We start from the raw sequence: 21865 nt of genomic DNA on the forward strand, positions 1-21865 counted from the left end.
CGGCCCGCCGGAAATCACGTGTGGCGCCTTTCGGCACCGGAAGTGTTGTCTTGACAACAGAACGGCCATTGGTGTCGGACGGAGGTGACGAGTCCCGCCTCACCGGAAGTGTCGCCCCGGCAACCGAGGACGCTCTGAGGGTTCAGGGCCGGCATGGCGGAGCCGCCGCGCTGCGAACTGTGCGGGGCCCGAGGGGCGCCGCTGCGCTGCCCCGGCTGCCGCCTCACCTACTACTGGTGAGACTGCCCGGGGGACAGGGACAGGGCAGGAGGAGGCAGGGATTGGCTCCGGGGAGAGCCTGGAAAGGTTGGGATGAGGATTCAGCATGAGGGCCAGGAAGGAGGAGGCAGGGATTGGCTCCAGGGTGGGGCTGAGGCACAGGCAGCAAGGTTGGGATGAAGATTCAGCATGAGGGTCAGGAAGGAAGAGGCAGGGATTCCTCCAGGGAGAGCCCGAGGCACAGCAGAACGCTTGGGATGAGGATTGGCATTCAGGATAATGCAGGGACAGACTCAGGACAGGACGAGAGGCACAAAAAGCTCAGGACACAAAGCGCAGGGCATGGGAAGAAGGGCCAGGGTGAGGCATCAACTCTAAGGAATTTAGAGATTTTACAGGAGCTGAGGTTTTTAGTTAGAGATAAGCTTTATTGGAGTTAATCAAAATAAATGGGTAGGCCTTGATGAAGTTAAGAGTTAGTAATTAACTAATAATTGATTGCTTGTCAACATAATGTTTGGTTAGCTGTGTGTATAATGATTCTTCATTATAGAAACTGATAAATAGCTTTTAGGAACAATTGTTTTTAGGAACATAAGACAATTGTGGCCTCCTCTGCTCTGAAACCAATTGAGGACAGGAATGGGAGTTCTACCAAGGTTTCATTTGTCATATTTGCATTGAAAAGGTAGAAAGGTCAGAAGGAGGATGACTTCATTTACTTCCTCATTTTGGGACCCCTCCCCATGAAAGGGACCACCGACCCATTTCAAGGAACAAACTACTCATGCATAATTAGCTTTTGAACTAATTACCATGCTTAATAGCTTTTGAACTAATTACTTAACGAAGTGAGGAATGGGATGTACCAAAGTTATGAATATGCATTTGTATTTTGGGTATTCAGTATTTGTACAGATAAAAGAACTTTGTAATCACCTTTAAATGAATACCTGTATGGATAAAAGGACTCTGTAATCACCTGTAAATTGCAGTGTGTATTTGGGAATTATCCTGCAATAAACATTCCCTTTCTAACTTTAAACTGTTAGAGAATTTTTGGATATCGGTTCTAGATCAATATCCATATTGGGAATGGGATGTAAAAGTCATGAATATGTATTTTGGGTGTTCAATACTTGTATGGATAAAAGGGCTCTGTAATCACCTGTAAATTGCAGTGTGTATTTGGGAATTATCCTGCAATAAACAAACACTTTTTAACTTTAAACTCTTAGAGAGTTTTTGTCTGTCATATTTGGATATTGGTACCAGATCAATATCCATATGGGGAATGGGATGTACCAAAGTCATGAATATGTATTTTGGGTATTCAATACCTGTATAGATAAAAGGACTCTGTAACCACCTGTAAATTGGGGTGTGTGTTTGGGAGCCATCCCACAATAAACACGCACCTCCTAACTTTAAACTGTCAGAGAATTTTTGTCCCTCTCAGTTGGATATCAGTAATCTAGATCAATATCCACATTTTTAATAAACCAAGGGTGAGGCCCAGGAAGCAGGAACAGCCACAGGAGGAGGCTTGGGACACGTGGACAAGGCTCAGGATGAAATGTAGGAGGCAGGAACAGGAGAGAGAAGCAGGGATAAAGCCTGGAGTGTGGTGTGGGACACAAGGAAGAGGCAGGGATTGTCCCTGGGACACACAGACACAGGGATGAGCTGTGGGGCAAGGCTCAGGAGGCAGGGATGGGCTCAGCATCCTCCACAGAGCCAGGATGGAGCCTGGAGAGAGCCTGGAGCTCAGGCAGTTCCCACAAGGGTGGCTTGGTTTGATTTTCCAGTGTTGGATTTGTTCAAACTGAGCTGGATCAGGAGTTCAGGGAGTGATTTAAATAAGGATTTTAGCACAGAAAACTGTGGGGATGGGGCAGGAGGGAGCTGTGAAATTGAGAAATTTGAGAATATCATCATTGGGATTTTAGCACAGGGAACTGTGGGGATGGGGCAGGAGGGAGCTGTGAAATGGAGAAATTTGGGAATATCATCATTGGGATTTTAGCACAGAGAGCTGTGGGGATGGGGCAGGAGGGAGCTGTGAAATTGAGAAATTTGGGAATATCATCATTGGGATTTTAGCACAGGGAGCTGTGGGTATGGGGCAGGAGGGAGCTGTGAAATGGAGAAATTTGGGAATATCATCATTGGGATTTTAGCACAGGGGGCTGTGGGTATGGGGCAGGAGGGAGCTGTGAAATTGGGATTATCATTATTGGGATTTTAGCACAGGGAGCTGTGTGGATGGGGCAGGAGGGAGCTGTGAAATTGAGAAATTTGGGAATATCATGTTTTGGGTACCCTGCAGGCAGCTCAGGGGCTCTGAGTGGAGAAATCCTGGAAGACAGCAGGGAATAATCTCACTTTAGATAAAATGCCAGCAAATACCAGTGTCTTTCTCCCCTCCTTTTGCCAGTGATGTCTCCCACCAGAAAACTGACTGGAACAGCGTCCACAGCAAAATCTGCCACCTGCTCAGCCCAGTGCTCAAGCCCCAGCGCTGTTTCCATTCTGCAAAGGACAGAAAAGAAGGCAAGGAGGAACTGCTGAGGAAGCAGGTGGGTGCAGGAGGAACCAGCACAGCTCCAAAGTGCTCCCAGGGATGGAATCCCAGCTCCTCTCCCCACCCTGGCTGTCCACAGTGGGACACACCATGGAATTTTCATGGGCTCACCTGGAATTTTCAGCCACCCTGGAGTGTCCAAAGCAGCCTTGGGCTGTCACTGCCCAATCCCTGTAAAACAGAAAGGAGTTTCTTGCCTAAAACCAAGCAAGACTTTTGCCCAGAAAGGAGTTTCTTGCCTAAAACCAAGCAAGACTTTTGCCCAGAAAGGAGTTTCTTGCCTAAAACCAAGCAAGACTTTTGCCCAGAAAGGAGTTTCTTGCCTAAAACCAAGCAAGACTTTTGCCCAGAAAGGAGTTTCTTGCCTAAAACCAAGCAAGACTTTTGCCTTCACAGGATCTTTTAGAATTCCTCCCTCTGGATGAGGATGGCACCTCCTTGGTTGATTTGGGCCTTGGTTGCAGAGGTTTGGGGGTTGTTTTTTTAAACAAAACCTCGAAAATAAGGGGAGTGGGAGCATCCTCTCTGTCATTCGCCGTGGTATTCACATTCTCTGGAAAAATCCCTTCCCCCAGGGTTTTTCTCCTGGGAAGCCTCAGAGAAAAATGAAAACAATTCTTATCTCATTTGCTTCTCCTGTGTTTTGCTGCTTTGGAATGTGTTTGGAGATTGTTCACCCACAGGTGATTGTTCCATTGGATTCTGCTGTGAGTTGTTTTCACTCTTTGGTCAATCAGGTCCAAGCTGTGTTGGGACTCTGGAAAGAATCACGAGTTTTCATTATTATCTTTTTAAGCTTCTGTCTGTATCCTTTCTGTATTCTTTAGTATAGTTAGTATATCATTCTATAATATAATGTAATATAATATAATATGCCTTCTGAGAACATGGAGTCAGATCCATCATTCCTCCCTGCCACAAAGGAGGAATCCCTACAAACACAACAATTCCTGAGCCTCCAGCCTTTTCCACAGTGTTTATTTCATGTCCTGATCTTCCTGGGGCAGCAGCAATCCTGGATTTCCCACCTTGCCAGGGGTTGCTCCATCACCCCTTATTCTGAGATCCAGCTGAGATTTCTTCCTCCAGGCTGTTTGATGGGAGGGTCTCCCCTTTTCTAGAGTAAAGAAGCCAAATCCCCTCCCTTTGTTTTCCTAACCAGCTTAGAACACCCTTTCCCACTAAATGCAGCCTTTTTTCTCCTCCAGGCCTCAGGGAGCTGCAGATGTGCAGCTCCTTTCCAGCCCCAGTGGTTTTCATCTCCTTCTGTTTGTGTTTATGGAGTGCAGGAGCTGCTGTTCCACGCTGTTGTTAAATAACCCACCCAGGAGCATCTGCTCCTGAAAATCCTCCCTGTGGAAATAAATTTTCCCTCTATAAGAAAACTCCCAAGCACAGGATAATAGGGCAGCACAAAGTGGATTTGGGACAATCCAGTGGTGCCACTGAGGAGAACATCCCTAATCTTTTGAATTTTATATGAATTATTATTTCATGATTTTTTTTGCATGAATTATTATTTCACGAATTTTACATGAATTAGTATTTCACGAATTTTTACATTAATTGTTATTTCACAAATTTTGCATGAATTATTTCACGAATTTTACATGAATTATTATTTCATGAATTTTTACATTAACTATTTTACAAATTTTACATGAATTATTATTTCACGAATTTTTCATGAATTATTTTTTCATGAATTTTACATGAATTATTATTTCACGAATTTTTCATGAATTATGATTTCACGAATTTTACATGAATTATTATTTCATTAATTTTTTACTTGAATTATTATTTCACGAATTTTACATGAATTATTATTTCATTAATTTTTACTTGAATTATTATTTCATGAATCTTACATGAATTATTATTTCACGAATTTTACATGAATTATTATTTCATGAATTTTTTTACATGAGTTATTATTTCTAATGTGTTTTTGGCCCAGCTCTGGGGACCAGCTCATTGCTGTCACCTTTCCTGGGAGCTTCCAGAAAGGTGAAGTCCAAAGGCAAAAGTCCTGTTTGGTGAGAGCTTGTGACAGGCTTCAGGCATCAGATTCCTTTTGGTTTTACAGGAACTGGGCAATGACATCATGGGCTGGTTTGCATACTCCTGTCTGGCTGAAAATTCCAGGTGAGACTGTTGAGCAAAGTCCACAGAAGGTGTGTCAGGCCAGCGTGTCCCAAAGGGAAAAAGCAAAACTTCCTGAACTCCAGGTTCTGTTGAAGTTTGTTCTTTATAAAACCTGCAAGGAAGGTTAAAATGGGTGTCATGGGGGTGTGGCAGGATCCTGCATCCAGCAGAGCTTGAAGCTGTTCCAAGAAACTCCCCTGCTATTGAACACTGGTGTTGACACTGATTACATCACTGACTTTATTGCAACTAAAATTATCCCCATACATTCCAGCAGGCCACGTGGCTGCCAGCTGAGGGAAGTGCTCCTTCATTAGCTGGAAGTTAATCTGCTGGTTTAATTAGGTGAGGGGAAAGACAGCAGGAAGGCTGGTGGAGAGAAAGTCACTCTTGATTGGGGTTCACACTGGGTGAGCAAACAGCAGTGTGGGGCTGGGAATGGGCAAGGCAGGGAGAGAAGACTCTGGGGTTATTTTGAAGTGGAGATATTTATAAGCTCCTTAACAACCCTTAACATCATCTGTTCTTTGACCTTTGTCTCCAGCCTGTTTAAATGAAGTCAGTTTTGAGACTGGTCTGTGCTGGAACACTTTGCTTTCCTTCTCTCCAAATAGAGGAGACAGTGGAAATCCCTGAGGGAAAAGTTCCTTTTTTGTCCAGCAGGATTTGGAGATGGTGGAAATCCCTCAGTTACCTGCAAGAGGGAGAAGTTCCTTTGTGTCCAGCAGGATTTGGAGCAGCCAAGTTGGGTCTGGGCTGGCTCAGAGGTGTTGGGGATGTGATTTAGTGCATCACATTCCTATTCCAGATCCAACAAAAGTGCTTAAAAACTTTTTCCCTGTGAGGGTGGGGAGGCCCTGGAATGGTTGCACAGAGAATTTGTGGCTTCTCCTGGATACCTGGAAGTGTCCCAGGCCAACTTGGACAGGGCTTGGAGCACCCTGGGATAATGGAAAATGTCCCTGCCATTGCAAGATGAGCCTTAGGCTTCCTTCAACCCAAACCAGTCTGGAATTTTATGCAAAAAAGACCTTTGGAGTCGAAGGAGAAGCTCTGCAGACTCATGATAACCAGCGAAAAAACCTTCTGCCCAAAGCCTGCCTTGGTTTTGCTGCTTTTTGAACATTTCTGCTGCACTTCACCCACTCCTGGCCCGTGTTTGTTTAGCAAACACAGAGCTGCAGCCTCAGTCAGGACCCAGGGAAAGCTGGGCACATCCAAATGCCCTGTGGTCCAAGGAGCAGGGAGCCAGGAGCTTTTATGAGTTTCATTCCTTGTCTGTGCTCCAAAGCTTTGTTGATAGAAATCTGCTTCTGTCAACATAGCCAGGGGGGTGCCTGCAGACAGCACCTCCAAACCAGCAGAGCTCCAGGTTTCTGTTTGGAGATGAGCCTCACCTGCCTGTGTGATGTCAGCTCCCCACAGCTCCTGGGCATGGGAAAAGACCCAGCCCTGCTCTCCTCCAGCTCACTGGAGCCTTCCCTCTCCCTGAAATCCTCATTTCTTCAGGCACACCGTAGATTTTGGTGCCATTTCTCCAGACACACCGTAGATTTTGGTGCCTGGGAGTGAATAAAGGGTGTGGCACTGAGCCCTGAGTGTGTTCCCACCCTCTGCTCCCACTTGGAGCAGAGCTGGGGTCCTCAGCCCCCTCAAACCCCAAAAACTGTGTGGGGGCATCTTCAGAGAAACCTCAAATTGCAACACCCATGGAGAGAGCCCAGGTGGGGGGAAACCAGGGCAGGGCCAAAGGGAACTATGCCCCCAGGGCTCTTCAGGGCCAAAGGGAGCCTTGCTCCAAGGCCTGGAGCTGTGGGTAGAAATATTCACTGCTCCAGGGCTCCTCCTGCTCCTCCTTCTCCTCCTGGAAGCCGTGCCAGGGTCCAACCCCCAGCTTTGTCCTCGCTGCAGATGTTTCAGGCCATGGGAAGCAGCAAAGATAGCATTGACAAGGAGTAAAAAAAGAAAGATCCCAATCTCCAGCACCTCCCAGATGCCAATCTGGGCCGTGCCCACGCATTGGGGTTTGCGCTGCTTGCACCAGACTGGCACAGACAGAAAAAGCAGCCTGAGAAATAACCAGCTTTTCCTGCTGCTGCTGTCCCAAGCTTGTGCTGGCTTTCTCCTGGGCACCACCTGCTCCCTAGACACACTCAGAATCCCAAACTGGTTTGGCATGGGAGAGACCTTAAAGTCCATTTTATTCCGCCCCTTGCCAAGGGCAGGGACACTTCCACTATCCCAGGGTGCTCCAAGCCCTGTTCAACCCACCCTTGGACACTTCCAGGGATGCCAGAACATCTCTGGAAAACCTCTCTTTGCCCTTTCCATGTTCTGGTAGCTCAGGAGTGGGTGCTGTGTTTTCTGGCTCTTGGCTCTCCTCACTGCACCAGGGGCTGTTGCTCTGGGCTGTGCTCTTTGGTGATCTCATTCATCCCAAAGGTGTCTCTTGACCTCAGCCAGGATCTCCAGGAAACTCTCCCAGGCTATCCTGGAGTTCCTCCTTCACCCATGGCACAACTCTGCCTCTCTGCAGGCAGTTCAAGCTCAGCAGAATGCCCAAGCCTGGCCTCCAGGAGCCCTGAGACTGCCCAGCTCAGCCCCAGCTGGAGGCAGAGGGTGATGAAGGGGTGAACTTGTGTTTCCTCAGGGTCTCACTGAGAAAACCAGGCTAGAACCAGCAGTTCTGTGCTCTCCAGCAGCACCACTGATTCCCAGACAGCTTTCCTGCTGCAGCACCGCTGGGAAAAGCTGATGGAGAAGTGTCAGTAGTGCCTGGATGGGCTCTGAGCAACCTGGTCTATGGAATTGTCCCTTCCCATGGTAGGGGGTGGAAAAGATGAGCTTTAAGGCCTGTCCCAACCCAAACCTTTCTGGAATTCTATCATCCTACAAGGATCCTTGTGCTTTTTCCTTGGCACCCCTGTAAGGGCACAGAATGCACAGCTCCTGGCAGGGAGCAGGAATTGGGATGGAGATCTGTTTGTGGAGCTGGGGATTGCATCAGCTGCTGCTAACCTTGGAGAGGAAAATGGTGTGGAGTGGTAGGAGCAGCAAAAGGCAGGGAGCAGCTAGGTATGAGTAATACAGGATAAGTTATGGATTCTGACAAACCCAAACACTGCAGGAGCTGCTGCACCACCAACCCTGGCTGGGGATGGATTTGTTGAGTGTAATACATTCTGATTTTGACCACTTTTCAAACTCTGCACACCAAATCCCAGTGCAGGAGAGCCAGGAAGGGCAATATATTCTGATTTTGACCAGTTTTCAGACTCTGCACACCAAATCCCAGTGCAGGAGCAGCCAGGAAAGGGTGGGATGAAGCTGCAGTTCCCTGTGAGGAGCTCTCTCCTTGTTTCCTGGCCATGTCTCCAGTAGCTGGAACTGTGCCATGGATATATGGATAAGTACAGGATAAGTTTTGGATTCTGACAAACCCAAACACTGCAGCATCCCCAGCTGAGGATGGATTTGCTAAGTGTAACACATTCTGATTTTCACCAGTTTTCAAACTCTGCACACCAAATCCCAGTGCAGGAGCAGCCAGGAACAATACATTCTGATTCTGACCAGTTTTCAGGCTCTGCACACCAAATCCCAGTCTGGGAGCAGCCAGGAGAGGGTGGGATGAAGCTGCAGTTCCCTGTGAGGAGCTCTCTCCTTACTCCCATGGATATATGGATAAGTACTGGATAAGTTTTAGATTCTGACAAACCCAAACACTACAGCATCCCCAGCTGGGGATGGATTTACTAAGTGTAACACATTCTGATTTTCACTAATTTTCAGGCTCTGCACACCAAATCCCAGTGCAGGAGAGCCAGGAAGGGCAATATATTCTGATTTTGACCAGTTTTCAGACTCTGCACACCAAATCCCAGTGCAGGAGCAGCCAGGAGAGGGTGGGATGAAGCTGCAGTTCCCTGTGAGGAGCTCTCTCCTTGTTTCCTGGCCATGTCTCCAGTAGCTGGAACTGTGCCATGGATATATGGATAAGTACAGGATAAATTTTGGATTCTGACAAACCCAAACACTGCAGCATCCCCAGCTGGGGATGGATTTGCTGAGTGTAACACATTCTGATTCTGACCAGTTTTCAAACTCTGCACACCAAATCCCAGTCCAAGAGAGCCATGAGAGGGTGGGATGAAGCTGCAGTTCCCTGTGAGGAGCTCTCTCCTCACTCCCATGGATAAGTACAGGATAAGTTTTGGATTCTGACAAACCCAAACACTACAGCATCCCCAGCTGGGGATGGATTTACTAAGTGTAACACATTCTGATTTTCACTAGTTTTCAGGCTCTGCACACCAAATCCCAGTCTGGGAGCAGCCAGGAGAGGGTGGGATGAAGCTGCAGTTCCCTGTGAGGAGCTCTCTCCAGCAGCTGGAGCTGTGCCAGGCTGGCAGCACGGGGCTTGGCTGGCTCTGAGTCACACCAGAGGCCCCTGGCTCTAATCTCCTTTCTGGTCTTGTGATGATCATTTTCTGTGCTTCACAGCTTTTATTGCTGCAGCCTTGTGAGACCTTGTCAGGAGGCGTAAAGGATTCTTCATCCAGGAAGACACCACATGACCAAAGCTGTTCCTGCTCAGAGCAGGAATGGAGCCAGACTCTAATACCTTCTAATATGACAGCTTTAATGTCTGTCTATTAATTACAGCCACAAACTACATTACAATTGCTGCTTTTTAATTTGAAAACCCAATTTTAAAAAGAGCCTGTGCATCTGTAACCACGATGTGGGGGTGTTTGCAGGGGTCCCAGCACGAGGGAAGAGATAAGAAGCTTGACTCCATGTTTCAGAAGGCTGATTTATTATTTTAAGATATATATTATATTAAAAGAAAATGGTATATTAAAGCTCTGCTAAAAGAATAGAAGAAAAGATTTCATCAGAAGGCTTAGAAAGGAATGATGATAAAATCTTGTGCAGCCATGACATAGGTGGCTGTCATTGGTCATCAAGTAAAACCAATTTCACATGCTGGGTAAACAATTCTCCAAATCACATTCCATAGCTGCAAAATATGGAGAAGCTGAAGCTTTTCATCTTCTCAGGAGAAAAGATGCTGGCAAAAGGATTTTTCAGAAAATATGTCTGTGACACACCTGGTCTAGTGGAAAGTGTCCCATGGCAGGGGATGTGATGAGATGGGCTTTAGGGTCTCTCCAACCCAAACCATTGTGGGGTTCTGTTGGGAAGGATGAAAATTTGACAAGAAAGTCTCACAGATATGTGTCCTTAGCAGAAGGATTGTAGAGTCTGATGAAGGAATAGAGATGGAAGCAAGTTTTGATATAGAAAAAAGAATTGCTGAGCCAGTCTTACTGGATAACCAAGGAGGCAAAGAGTGTGTTAGTTAGAAAGGGTTTTTATGACTTAGAGCAAAGGATAAACCCACCTCAAACAAAAAGATGGTTTTACCAAGCAGGAAGACAGCACAGGCAAACAAGTCAGCAAAGTTGCAAGTAGAAAAAAGGTCTCAGAATTTTCCACTGCAAGAAAACGGAATAACAACTTCTAGCTTAAACTGCAATGTACTAACTTTTAGTGATTGGAGAACAGTAACATGAATATGGTAATTATAGTAGTTATGATGGGCTATAGATAAAAGTTAAGGTACAGATTGGTTCTACTCTATTAAGATGCTCAGCAAAGAAAAGTGTATAATGCATTGTAACCAAAAGAAAAGTATATAATGCATTGTGACCAAAACCAAGGGGTCTCCAGGCCTGTCTGCAGCTGGAGCTGACAGCTGTGGGCACAGATCTGTCATCCATGACCCTGGGCTGCTGTAACTCTTGGATATACAATAAACTGCATTTTGGAGAGCTGCCTGGAGTCCCATATCCCTCATTTAGGCTCTTACAGTGGCGCCCAACGTGGGGTGCCAATAGTAAGAGAGATTAATAAGAACCTGAATGAGGGACGTGGGTCTCCAGACCCGCCTGCAGCTGGAGCTGACAGCTGTAGGCACAGCCTCTGTCACCCAGAACCCTGGACTGCTGTAACTGCATTTTGGAGAGCTGCCTGGAGTCTCACATCTCTCATTTAGGCTCTTTCAGTGGTGCTCAACGTGGGGCACCATCAGTAAGAGCCTAAATGAGGGATGCGGGTCTCCAGGCCGGCAGCTGGAGCTGACAGCTGTAGGCACAGGCTCTGTCACCCACAACCCTGGACTGCTGTAACTGCATTTTGGAGAGCCACCTGGAGTCCTGCACCTCTCATTTCAGTTCTTACAGGGTTCTGTGATTTCTTTTCCCTGTTTTTTCTCACCGTGGCCCTGCTGTGTTTCCCTGCAGGAGTCCCTGATTGTGGTGGCGCTGAGCACAACCCCTGGAGTCCCACATCCCTCATTTAGTCTCTTACAGGATTCTGTCATTTCTTTTCCCTGTTTTTCCCCTCAGGAGTCCCTGATTACGGTGGCACTGAGCACAGCCCCTGGAGTCCCTTCACCCCTCATTTCGGCTCTTACAGGATTCTGTGATTTCTTTCTCCCCGTTTTTCCCCTCAGGAGTCCCTGGTTGCCGTGGCCATGAGCAGGGCACAGTGCTTTGTGTGGGCAGGGCAGCCCCTGGAAGCCATCCCTGCGGCCCTGCAGGCCCTGCGCTCCAGCTCCCGCCTGCTGGGCCCGGCCTCCCTGCGCCTCCTGCCCATCTATCTGCTCCTGGCTGAGGCCTGCACGGGTGAGCATTGTCAACACGGGAATGCTGGCAAGGACAAGGCCTCCCGGCTCAGGTTTCTGCTTTCCTTTTGCCATTTATCTGGGCAGGAGCACTTGTGGGCCCTGCTGTGCCTCAAGGGCATTGCAGAGACGTGAGCTGTCACACACACACACACACCCCTCACACCCCTTTCCCGTACTCAGCACTCAGGAAATCGATGAAATCAAATGAAATGTTTTCTCCCTCTCCACCAATTCCCACAGGAGAAGCTGTATGAAATTCTATTATTTACCTCCACAGCCTCAGATGACTCCACAAAGCGTTAAATTCCACAGGGTGCTTAGTTGTGCTCTTATCTCAGCAAACATTTCAGAGGCCATTGCGCCCAAAGAACTCCCGGTTCATTCTCAAATCTTGCTCTGCCTGAGCAGGGCTTTTTCTCATTGTTTGCTTTGGAAAACGTGGCAAATAAGGGCATGGGAGCTGCTCTGCCTGTAAATCACTGCCATTCCAGGAGCTCACACAATGCTCTGCTGGCACAGCGGGGCTGACTCAGGGCTGTGGTGAGAGCAGGGAGAAAAAACCCAGTGAGTAATTCCAGTGTGATAGAGTGAGAGACAGCAGTGCCTGCCTGCAGTGAACCTGTTCAGGACACGTGTTCCAGAGGGATTGTGAGCAGTGTAGCCTCTGACATGGAGCCAGGCTCGGAGAGCTGGGGGTGCACACCTGGAGAAGGCTCCAGGGAAACCTCAGAGCCCCTTCCAGTGCCTAAAGCGGCTCCAAGAGAGTTGGAGAGGGAATTGGGACAAGGGATGGAGTGCCAGGACAAGAGGGCAGACATTGGGATGGGATATTGGGAAGAAATCCTTCCCTGTGAGAGTGAAGAGGCCCTGGCACAGTTTCTCCAGAGAAGCTGTGGCTGCCTCATCCCTGGAAGTGTCCAAGGCCAGGTTGGATGGGGCTTGGAGCAACCTGGGATAGAGGAAGGTATCCCTGCCCATGGTAGGGGGTGGTACTAGATGACCCTGAAGGTCCCCTTCAATCCAAATCAGTCTGGAATTCTGTGTTTTCTGGCTCCTTTTGGAGCTCTCTACACATTCACCTGTCTGTAAATGAGTTACCAGGGTAACTCAGAAGCACTTGGGAAAGAAGTGGGGAATCCCCAAAATGCATCTCCATATCAAGCTACCCCAGGACAGCCAGTAGCATTCTCCAGATGAAAAAATGCTCCTTTACCTTCCTTATTCCCCTGATTATCCCTCCATGTCATTCCAGGTGCTGGCCGTCCCCGACAGGCAGCCAAATACCTCTCCCAAGCCCAGTGGATCATGCTCCAAAGCCCAGACTGCAGTGCTGCTCTCCAGTCTAAGCTACACCAAGGGCTGGGGCTTTTCTCTATTGCTGAAGGAAACATGGACCAGGCTCTGTATCACCTGGCCAATGATGTAAGTCCCTTGGAACACAGGAGCAAGCATTATTCCATTTTAATTCCTTCCATTTTAATTCCCTCTCTCCTCCCACATCAGTGTGGAAATGGCAACAGGCAGATTTGGGATTGTGAGAGGGTTCACACCACAGACACCAACACTGGATAGATCTGAGACACCTGTGGAGCTGAAGATGTGTTTTGCCAGTTTGCTGTGAAGTGACAGAGAATCATGGAATCACCAGGGCTGGAAAAGCCCTCCATGATCATCAAGTTCTGATCATTTCCCAGCAGTGCCAGCTCCACCACAAACCCATGTCTCATTTTTTGAGCACCTCCAGGGATGGTGATTCCACCACTGCCCTGTGCAGCCTGTTCCAATCCTTGAACACCCTTCCCATGAAGGATTTTTCCCAATATCCAGTCTGAATCTCCCCTGGCTCATTCTGATCCCGTTCCCTCTCCTCCTGTCCCTGTTCCCTGGGAGCAGAGCCTGACCCCTCAGCTGTCCCCTCCTGTCAGGAGCTGTGCAGAGCCATAAGGGCCCCCCTGAGCCTCCTTTGCTCCCGGCTGAGCCCCCTCAGACACTCCTCATATGTTCCTCACATTCCTTGTCTCTATGGCTTCTCCCTATAAATTTCTCCATCAGCTTCATTTCAGTGCAGAGATGCCCAGACATTCCTGCCCCAAGCTGATGGAGCTGCCTTTATTCCACAGATATTTTAAATTTTGGCTGTTATTTCCCTCAATAATTTCCCAGCTCTGTCACCCATTATTTAATTAATGCCTTATTTCTCTATTTCAGTATTGATTCAATGACATTTTCTCAAATTCCACCAAAACTGTTTGGAATTGGTCATTGCCACCTGTGTTCCTGTGGATGCTTTGCCTGTCATTTGATCCTCCAAAGCCAGATGAACTTCTCCACCTCCTATTTCTGTCCCATGTGGACTAAATTTATCCAGTGATCCAGTGCTGAGTGATGTATCCCCACTCCTGTGGAATTTGATAGTGGCTTTGTGTGGGTGTAAATGATGACATAAAGGGAGAAGAGTCAGACCCTTTCTATTATAACACACAACCATGTCTCTGCTTGGTCTAAAAACCCTTTGGGCATTTGAGAATCCCACAAAGGAATCTCCTAAGACTCTTTGGAGACTTCCAAAATCCTCCTCCCCTCCCTTTTTTTTTTTTTTTTTTTCTTTCTTTTTTTAATTCCCTAAATGTAGTGCCTGCAAGGGCACCAGGTAAGAAGTTTTTAGCTCTCAGCAAGTTCAGGACCTGCCTGGACCTTGGCTGCATGTCTGGGATCTGCTGAGAGTCACCCAGGAGCTCAGAATAGCTGGAATGCTGCTCTGCCTTCCCACTGCTCCTCTGGGGGAGAGCAGGACTGCCTGGGGGCTGGGAGAGGGGGGACAGATGGACAGGGGGCACAGGGACAGGGGGACAGGTGGGAAACCTGCCCTGGACTTCAGAGAATGAACCAAGAGGTGCCTCTGCCCCAGCCAGGGAGGGTTTAGGGTGTTGCATTCCCATGGATCAAGCCCCAAAATACAGATTTTGAGTAGGTTCCTATGGATAAACTCTGTGAACTCGATGTATTCCTATGGATAACCCCCAAAATGCAATTCTTTAGTACCTCATTCCCATGAATTACCACAAAATACAGAGTTTTTTTACCTTATTCCTTTACATAACCCCACAATACAGATTTTGAGTAGGTTCCTATGGATAAACTCTGTGAACTCGATGTATTCCTATGGATAACCCCCAAAATGCAATTCTTTAGTACCTCATTCCCATGAATTACCACAAAATACAGAGTTTTTTTACCTTATTCCTTTACATAACCCCACAATACAGATTTTGAGTAGGTTCCTATGGATAAACTCTGTGAACTCGATGTATTCCTATGGATAACCCCCAAAATGCAATTCTTTAGTACCTCATTCCCATGAATTACCACAAAATACAGAGTTTTTTTACCTTATTCCTTTACATAACCCCACAATACAGATTTTGAGTAGGTTCCTATGGATAAACTCTGTGAACTCGATGTATTCCTATGGATAACCCCCAAAATGCAATTCTTTAGTACCTCATTCCCATGAATTACCACAAAATACAGAGTTTTTTTACCTTATTCCTTTACATAACCCCACAATACAGATTTTGAGTAGGTTCCTATGGATAAACTCTGTGAACTCGATGTATTCCTATGGATAACCCCCAAAATGCAATTCTTTAGTACCTCATTCCCATGAATTACCACAAAATACAGAGTTTTTTTACCTTATTCCTTTACATAACCCCACAATACAGATTTTGAGTAGGTTCCTATGGATAAACTCTGTGAACTGGGTATATTCCTATGGATGTATGGATAACCCGCAAAATACAATTCTTTAGTACCTCATATTCCCATGAATTACCACAAAATAGAGATTTATATCTTATTCCTTTACAAAACCCCCAAAATACAGCTTTTTCTATGTTCCTAGGGATAAACTCTGTGAACTGGGTATATGCCTATGGATAACCCCCAAAATACAATTCTTTAGTACCTCATATTCCCATGAATTACCACAAAATAGAGGTTTATACCTTATTCCTTTACAAAACCCCCAAAATACAGCTTAATACCTCATTTCTATGGATAACCCCCAAACAGAGATTTTAGCACCTCATTCCTGTACATAACCCCCAAAAAACAGCTTTTAAATGTCACATTTTCCAATCACTGTCAGGTATAATTTACACATTAAAAACCCCCCAGCATTTGCAATATTAATCCACAATGAAAAACTAACCAGGTTTGACATGAACATGAACCTTCTGGGGCTTATATTTATTTATTTAATATTTATTTCAGGTTTACCTGGCAACTGCTGAGTTTGGACTAAATTCTATTGAGGTCTCTGGAGGATATTTCCACATGGCCAATATTTTCTTCCACCAGAATAAAATGGATGCAGCAAACTCACTCTATACTGAGGTTGGTTGAAGCAAAAATCATCCTCTGGGTTTTTCTAGGCTTTTTTTGATGCTCTTTCCAAAGTTTTTTTCCATTTCCTTTCAATGGGATGATGACCATATCAAGTGTCAGTGTTGCCTTTTAGAATCAGTCCCAGAAACTAAATAATTATCTGAGTTAATGAAAAACAGAAATAAAAATAAAAACCAATAATAATAATAATTAATATAATATAATATAATATAATATAATATAATATAATATAATATAATATTATATTATATTATATTATATTATATTATATTATATTATATTATATTATATTATATTATATTATATTATATTATATTATATTATATTATTATAATATTATAATATTATAATATTACATAATATAATATAATATAATATAATATAATATATAATTAATATCAATATATTATATTAATATAGATATAATATTATTATGTAGATAATAATATTCATAATATGAATATAAATAATAATATATATTCTATAATAATATATAAATAATATATAAATAACAATAAAATAAATAATTATCTGAGTTAAAACGATGAGATATTATTCATATAATCAGTTCAAAATTCTTCAGTTTGGGCAGCCAAACCTTGTTAAAAAACAGCTTTGCTACTAAATTTCCTGTAAAATTCCTGTCAATTCCACGCCGATAAAAGATTTTCCGAATGGATTGATCAAGCAAGGAAAGTAATAATTATCTAATTGATTTAATAACTGAAAAAAATGAACTTTTATTTGTTTAAGTCAATTTTTATGGAAATAAGGTGCTGGGAGCTGCAAATTCCTGTCCTAAATTTCAACTCCATGAGCTTTTGGTGAAGATTTTGTTTAGATTTGTTGAGGTTGGGTGAAAATCAGCTGGAGAAGGGAGGGATCCTGTGATGGTGCTCACAGAGGCCTGAGGATGGGGGAAGAGATGAGGATCTCACTCCATGTTTCAGAAGGCTGATTTATTACTTTATGATATATATTATATTAAAACTATGCTAAAAGAATAGAAGAAAGGATTTCATCAGAAGGCTGGCTAAGAATAGAAAAAGAAAGAATGATAACAAAGGTTTGTGGCTCGGACTCTCTGTCTGAGCCAGCTGACTGTGATTGGCCATTAATTAGAAACAACCACATGAGACCAATCCCAGATGTACCTGTTGCATTCCACAGCAGCAGATAACCAATGTTTACATTTTGTTCCTGAGGCCTCTCAGCTTCTCAGGAGGACAAATCCCAAGGAAAGGATTTTCCACAAGAGATGTGTGTGACAGGATCCCAGCTGGGCCGTGTGGGAGCGGAGCAGGACGATCCCTCTGGGGACATGCAGCTCAGTGACCCGCAGGGCACGGGCCGTGCAGGGGCATTGTTTGGAGAGCAAGGGAATGCCAGGGATCCACAGGAGTGCAATAATTGCCGTGTTTCCTGCCAGGTGAGCAGCCTGTGGCATGCCTGGCTGCTGAGCTCCCTGCACGGGCACCAGCGAGCGCTGCAGGCGCAGGCAGAGGCGTCGCCCTTCTCCGAGGAGGAGGAAGGCACCGAGGAAGGCACCAGTAAGAGCTGATATTGCTCCTAAACCTTTGGGAAATGGGGGTTAAAGAGTCCCTGCACCCTACAGATCGTGGTATTCCAGAGGCTGGGTTGAATGGCAATGCCAGTTCTTGAGGAATAAGTGTGTTCCATGGAATCCAAGCTTTGCATTCTCTGTTTCACGGCTCCCTTGGCGCTGACTGGAGCAAAGCAAAATTTGATTCGTGGACCCGTGGAATCATCACTTTAAAATCATCAAGTCCAGCCAATCCTCCAGCACTGTCCTGTTCCCCACTAACCCACATCCCAAATGCCATGTCCATTTGCTTCCTGAACACTTCCAGGCATGGGGACTCCACCATCTCCCTAGGCATGGTTCCAATGCTTTACCTGCCCTTCCATGAAAAAAAATTCTTCCTAATATTGCAAGTAAACCTCCCCGGGTGGAATTTGATACTCAAACATTCTCATTTCTCTGCAGCTCCTCAGTCTCCCTTTAATAATGGATGTGACAGCTCAGCTCACTTAGGTGTGGGAGCAGCAGTTCATGATGGAATAGCCTGTACAGATAATTGGGTGTATTAATCAGGAGAGCACTCTTGGGAGAAAGGCTGGGGAGTCTCTCACTGGCACATGAAGGTGCAGAAAGCATCAGTGTGCCCCTGGGACAACCTCAGGCTTCCCTGAAACCAGACCAGACTCTGGTTCTTGGCTCCTTTCTACCATCTGTGCTGATTCAGGAAAGGCAATAAAAATTTCTCTCCCTGAAATGTTCAAGGTCAGGTTGGACAGGGTTTGGAGCAACCTGGTCTAGTGGAAGGTGTTCTGCCCATGGCCACGGATTGGAATGAGATGTCTTTAAGATCCCTTCCAAACCAAAGCAGTCTGGGGTTCTGTGATTTTAAGAGAAACATTTCTGAAAATCCCATTATCCTGGCACCTCCTCCATCAGGAGTTCCCAGAGTAGGAAGAGCACTAAGGCAGAGCTACAGAAGACCATCTTTGGTGTGACAGGAGTAGAAAAACAGTTCTTTTCCTCAGCTGTTGTGGCTCCACATCCTGCCTGAAGGCACAACACAAGCACTTGTCACTTGTGCACTGTGGTCAGGGCAGGAACAGGTGAGAGGCAGGATGGTAGCAAAGGCAAAGAAGGATTTATTCAAAAGAACCACAAGGTTTTTATAGAGTGGGACAATAGATTCTATTCTATTGGCTAACTAACAGAAAGATCTTTCTCACACACTGTCCTTGAGAGGGACAGAAAAATAAAGTAGAAAAACAGTACCTGCAAATTGTTTATAGTCAACAAGTTATTACATCTTTTTAGCCCCTAAAAATTCTCCCAAGCTGCTGTGAGAAATGCTTGATGTTCCTCTCTCTCTGTCCCATGGCACCCACAAGCACTGACTGGATGGAAGGAGTCCTGTTCATGGACATGGAATTGCATGAAGCTGGGATCACAGACACCCACACTGGTTTGGATGGGAAGGACCTTGAAGTTCACCTAATCCCACCCCTGCCATGGCAGGGACACCTTCCCCTATCCCAGGTTTCTCCAAGCCCTGCCCAACCTGGCCTTGGACACCTCCAGGGATGGAGCAGCCACAGCTGCTCTGGGCACCTGTGCCAGGGCCTGCCCACCCTCAGACCACGCTGACATTTGTAGTAGAAATGCTTTGCTGTCCAGAAGAGCCCCTTGGGCAGTTTTGGAGCTATTCCCTTGCACAAATGCACCCTCAGGAGCGTTTCTGTCCCTGCAGCCGAGGCGCAGCGCGAGAGGGGAGCGCGGATGCTGAGCGCGCTGCTGGAGCTGCGGGAGCAGGGACCCCTGCAGCACCTGGGGGAAACGACCCAAATCCTGCACTCCCTGGCCATCATCCACTACCTGGGCCAGGACTATGCCAAGGTAGGTTGGGTCTGAAAGGGTTCAGGAGAATTGGCCAGCTGCTCCGGGGCCATCCTGGTCCTCTTGTTCCTTGGTGCTTCTCCTGAGCCCACGGCGCTGGTGAGCAAGAGCAAAGTGCCTCAAGTGCTCAAACCAAGGGCTGGGGCGGGATATTGGGATAAATCCTTGCCTGTGAGGGTGGGCAGGCCCTGGCACAGGGTGCCCAGAGCAGCTGGGGCTGCCCCTGGATCCCTGGCAGTACCCAAGGCCAGGCTGGATGGGGCTTGTAGATGTCCCTGCCATGGGGTCTGAGATCAGCTTTAAGGTCCTTTACTAGTCAAACTATTCCATGACTCTGTGACCTGCACTCTGTAAAGGCTGACAATCCTGGGGGATGAGGTTTGGTCCCTGCCAGGCCAGTGGATCCTGCAGTTATCCACATTTTCTGGGTTCTTCCTTTATCTGGACTATCTTGGCAGTAGCTGCCTTTAGATCTGAGCTCAAGGGTTACACAGAGCAAGACCTGGGGTTCACAGACCTGTCCTTGAGCCAGACTCTTCTGAGTTCAAGGTTCAGTCTACTGGGGTCTGTAATTCCAGTTTGGAATCTGCATTCCTGTGTCTTTATGGCTTAAAAATTCACATGATCAGTAATTTCTAATTTACCAAGAATTGATTTTGAGGATGTGCTGAGCAGATACCATCTGGAAATCAAGTCCTTGTGTTTGGGATCAGAGCTCAAAACCCTGAATTTCTTCAGCCTGGGTATTGAGGAGTGAAAATACAGGTGTTGAACAATACTGTAATGAAATATTAATGGTCTCTTCATTGTATTATAGAAGCCACAACTTGGCTTTATATAATACAATGAAACTTGTGTTTGGGACACACAAACAAATTTTAATTTATTTGAAAAATGAAAAAGACAAAGCTTTATAATTGTGAGAGTTTCTAACCCCTAGAAGAGCTAGCAAGGGAAATTATTTTGTTCCTTATCAAGAGAAATGAAGGATTTAGTTCAGAGTCAGTACAGCTGGGGTTTTTTTCCCTGAAATGGCTTCGGGATTGTTCAGAGGAGCTGTGTTAGACAGGAGGTGATGCCCAGCACGGGGGGCTGGGGTCAGTAATCTTCTGTCTGCACCACTGGATCCTAAATATGGGATCTGCTGGCAGCTTTAGGCTCTCCTGTAAAGCAGCTTGTGCAGGTCACCTCGGAAAGAGAGCCTGGATCTGCTCCAGGCTGAGCCTCAGCAGGTATTTAACTCTCCCATGAGAAAATCCAGGTTCCTGACCATGCCTGGGCGTTTCTCTGTCCCATTCCAGGCCCAGGAGCTGGGGATGAAAGCCTTCGACCTGGCCAAGCAGCTGCCCCAGCAAGACTCTCTAGAAACCATTGGTCACCTGCTGGAGCTGATTAATGCCCAGTTTTCCCAGACCACATGAAAACTGGCTCTGCCAGACCCAGTTTGTTTGGCCAGCTTCTCTCTGATCCAGGTTCCTGGACACCACCTTGGTCCTTCTTGCTGCTGCCTCTTTCCAGCTGCATCTGTGGCTGTCCTAAGCTGTTTGGAAAATAAACATTTTGGTCTGAGTTATTCTTCATGTGCTGCTCCGCTTCTGTAACCTCTCAGGGAGTAACAGCAGCAGGGTGAGAAACAAAAGCACCACAAACATACTGAATAAATCATTTATTGGCCAGGTTGGGAGTGAGCAAACAGCCTCTCACAGCCTCATGGTGGCTGTCCAGGAGCCAAGACCTGCTCAGGTGTGTTTCTTACTGGATTCCTGCCTTTGCTGGCCAGTTTGGTGAGGGAGAGCCCATGGAGGGATAGAGAGGGACTCAGGGAAGGGCCGGGGTGGTGGAGTTGGTTGGGTTTGACAAAGTGTTGCAGCTCCCTGCATCTCCAAACCAATGTCCAGAAAATCCCAGCCTGGTTTGGAAAACCAGCCTGGTTTAGAGCTTATCCCACTTCACCCTTCCACCAGGGCAGGTGCTCAGAATTTTCTCTTTCTGCAGAGCTTCTCATAGCTCTGGGCACTGAGAGACTCATTTGTTCCACTTCCAGGAATCATGGGAAGAACTTCCATCCAGGAGGAACCACGGGAGGCATGAGGGACTCTAAGCAGCCTTGAGGGAAGGAAAGAAAAGGCTCAAGTGGGGATTCTAAGCTGAAGGAGATGCAGTTCCCTCCTGGCATCCCCTTGGATCTGCCACCAGCCCCATTCCCAGCTGGCTCCTGGCCCAGGGGACACAGTGACCCTGCTGTGGGAGGGACAGGGACACCAGAGCAGGGCCAGGAGGCTGCAGAGGCCGTGGGGAGTGTGGGAAGCTCGGGGCAGTGCCGTGGCCGTGATCCCTCTCTGCTGGGAAAGGGCAGAAGGGAATGTGGGGCTGAGCC

At 46.5% G+C, this 21865-nt stretch overlaps 1 protein-coding gene across 1 annotated transcript; it reads left to right on the top strand.

Moving 5' to 3' along the window:
• Positions 1–123: 123 nt before the first annotated feature.
• On the top strand, positions 124–20990 carry ZMYND12 (zinc finger MYND-type containing 12). Its single transcript, XM_059487629.1, has 8 exons — positions 124–236; positions 2657–2798; positions 11472–11643; positions 12898–13067; positions 15921–16043; positions 17485–17605; positions 19343–19488; positions 20790–20990. The coding sequence occupies exons 1-8, from the start codon at positions 154–156 to the stop codon at positions 20907–20909; spliced, it is 1077 nt and encodes a 358-aa protein (XP_059343612.1). The 5' UTR covers positions 124–153; the 3' UTR covers positions 20910–20990.
• The last annotated feature ends 875 nt before the right edge of the window (positions 20991–21865 follow it).

The sequence above is a fragment of the Ammospiza nelsoni genome, chromosome 22, assembly GCF_027579445.1.
Source record: "Ammospiza nelsoni isolate bAmmNel1 chromosome 22, bAmmNel1.pri, whole genome shotgun sequence".
Classification (NCBI taxonomy): Eukaryota; Metazoa; Chordata; class Aves; order Passeriformes; family Passerellidae; genus Ammospiza; species Ammospiza nelsoni.

Coding starts and splice junctions, on each gene's coding strand:
- ZMYND12 (XM_059487629.1), top strand. CDS start 154: ATGGCGGAGCCGCCGCGCTGCGAACTGTGCGGGGCCCGAGGGGCGCCG. Junction 2,799..11,471: donor AGGAACTGCTGAGGAAGCAG/GTGGGTGCAGGA, acceptor TTTTCCCCTCAG/GAGTCCCTGGTTGCCGTGGC. Junction 11,644..12,897: donor CCTGGCTGAGGCCTGCACGG/GTGAGCATTGTC, acceptor ATGTCATTCCAG/GTGCTGGCCGTCCCCGACAG.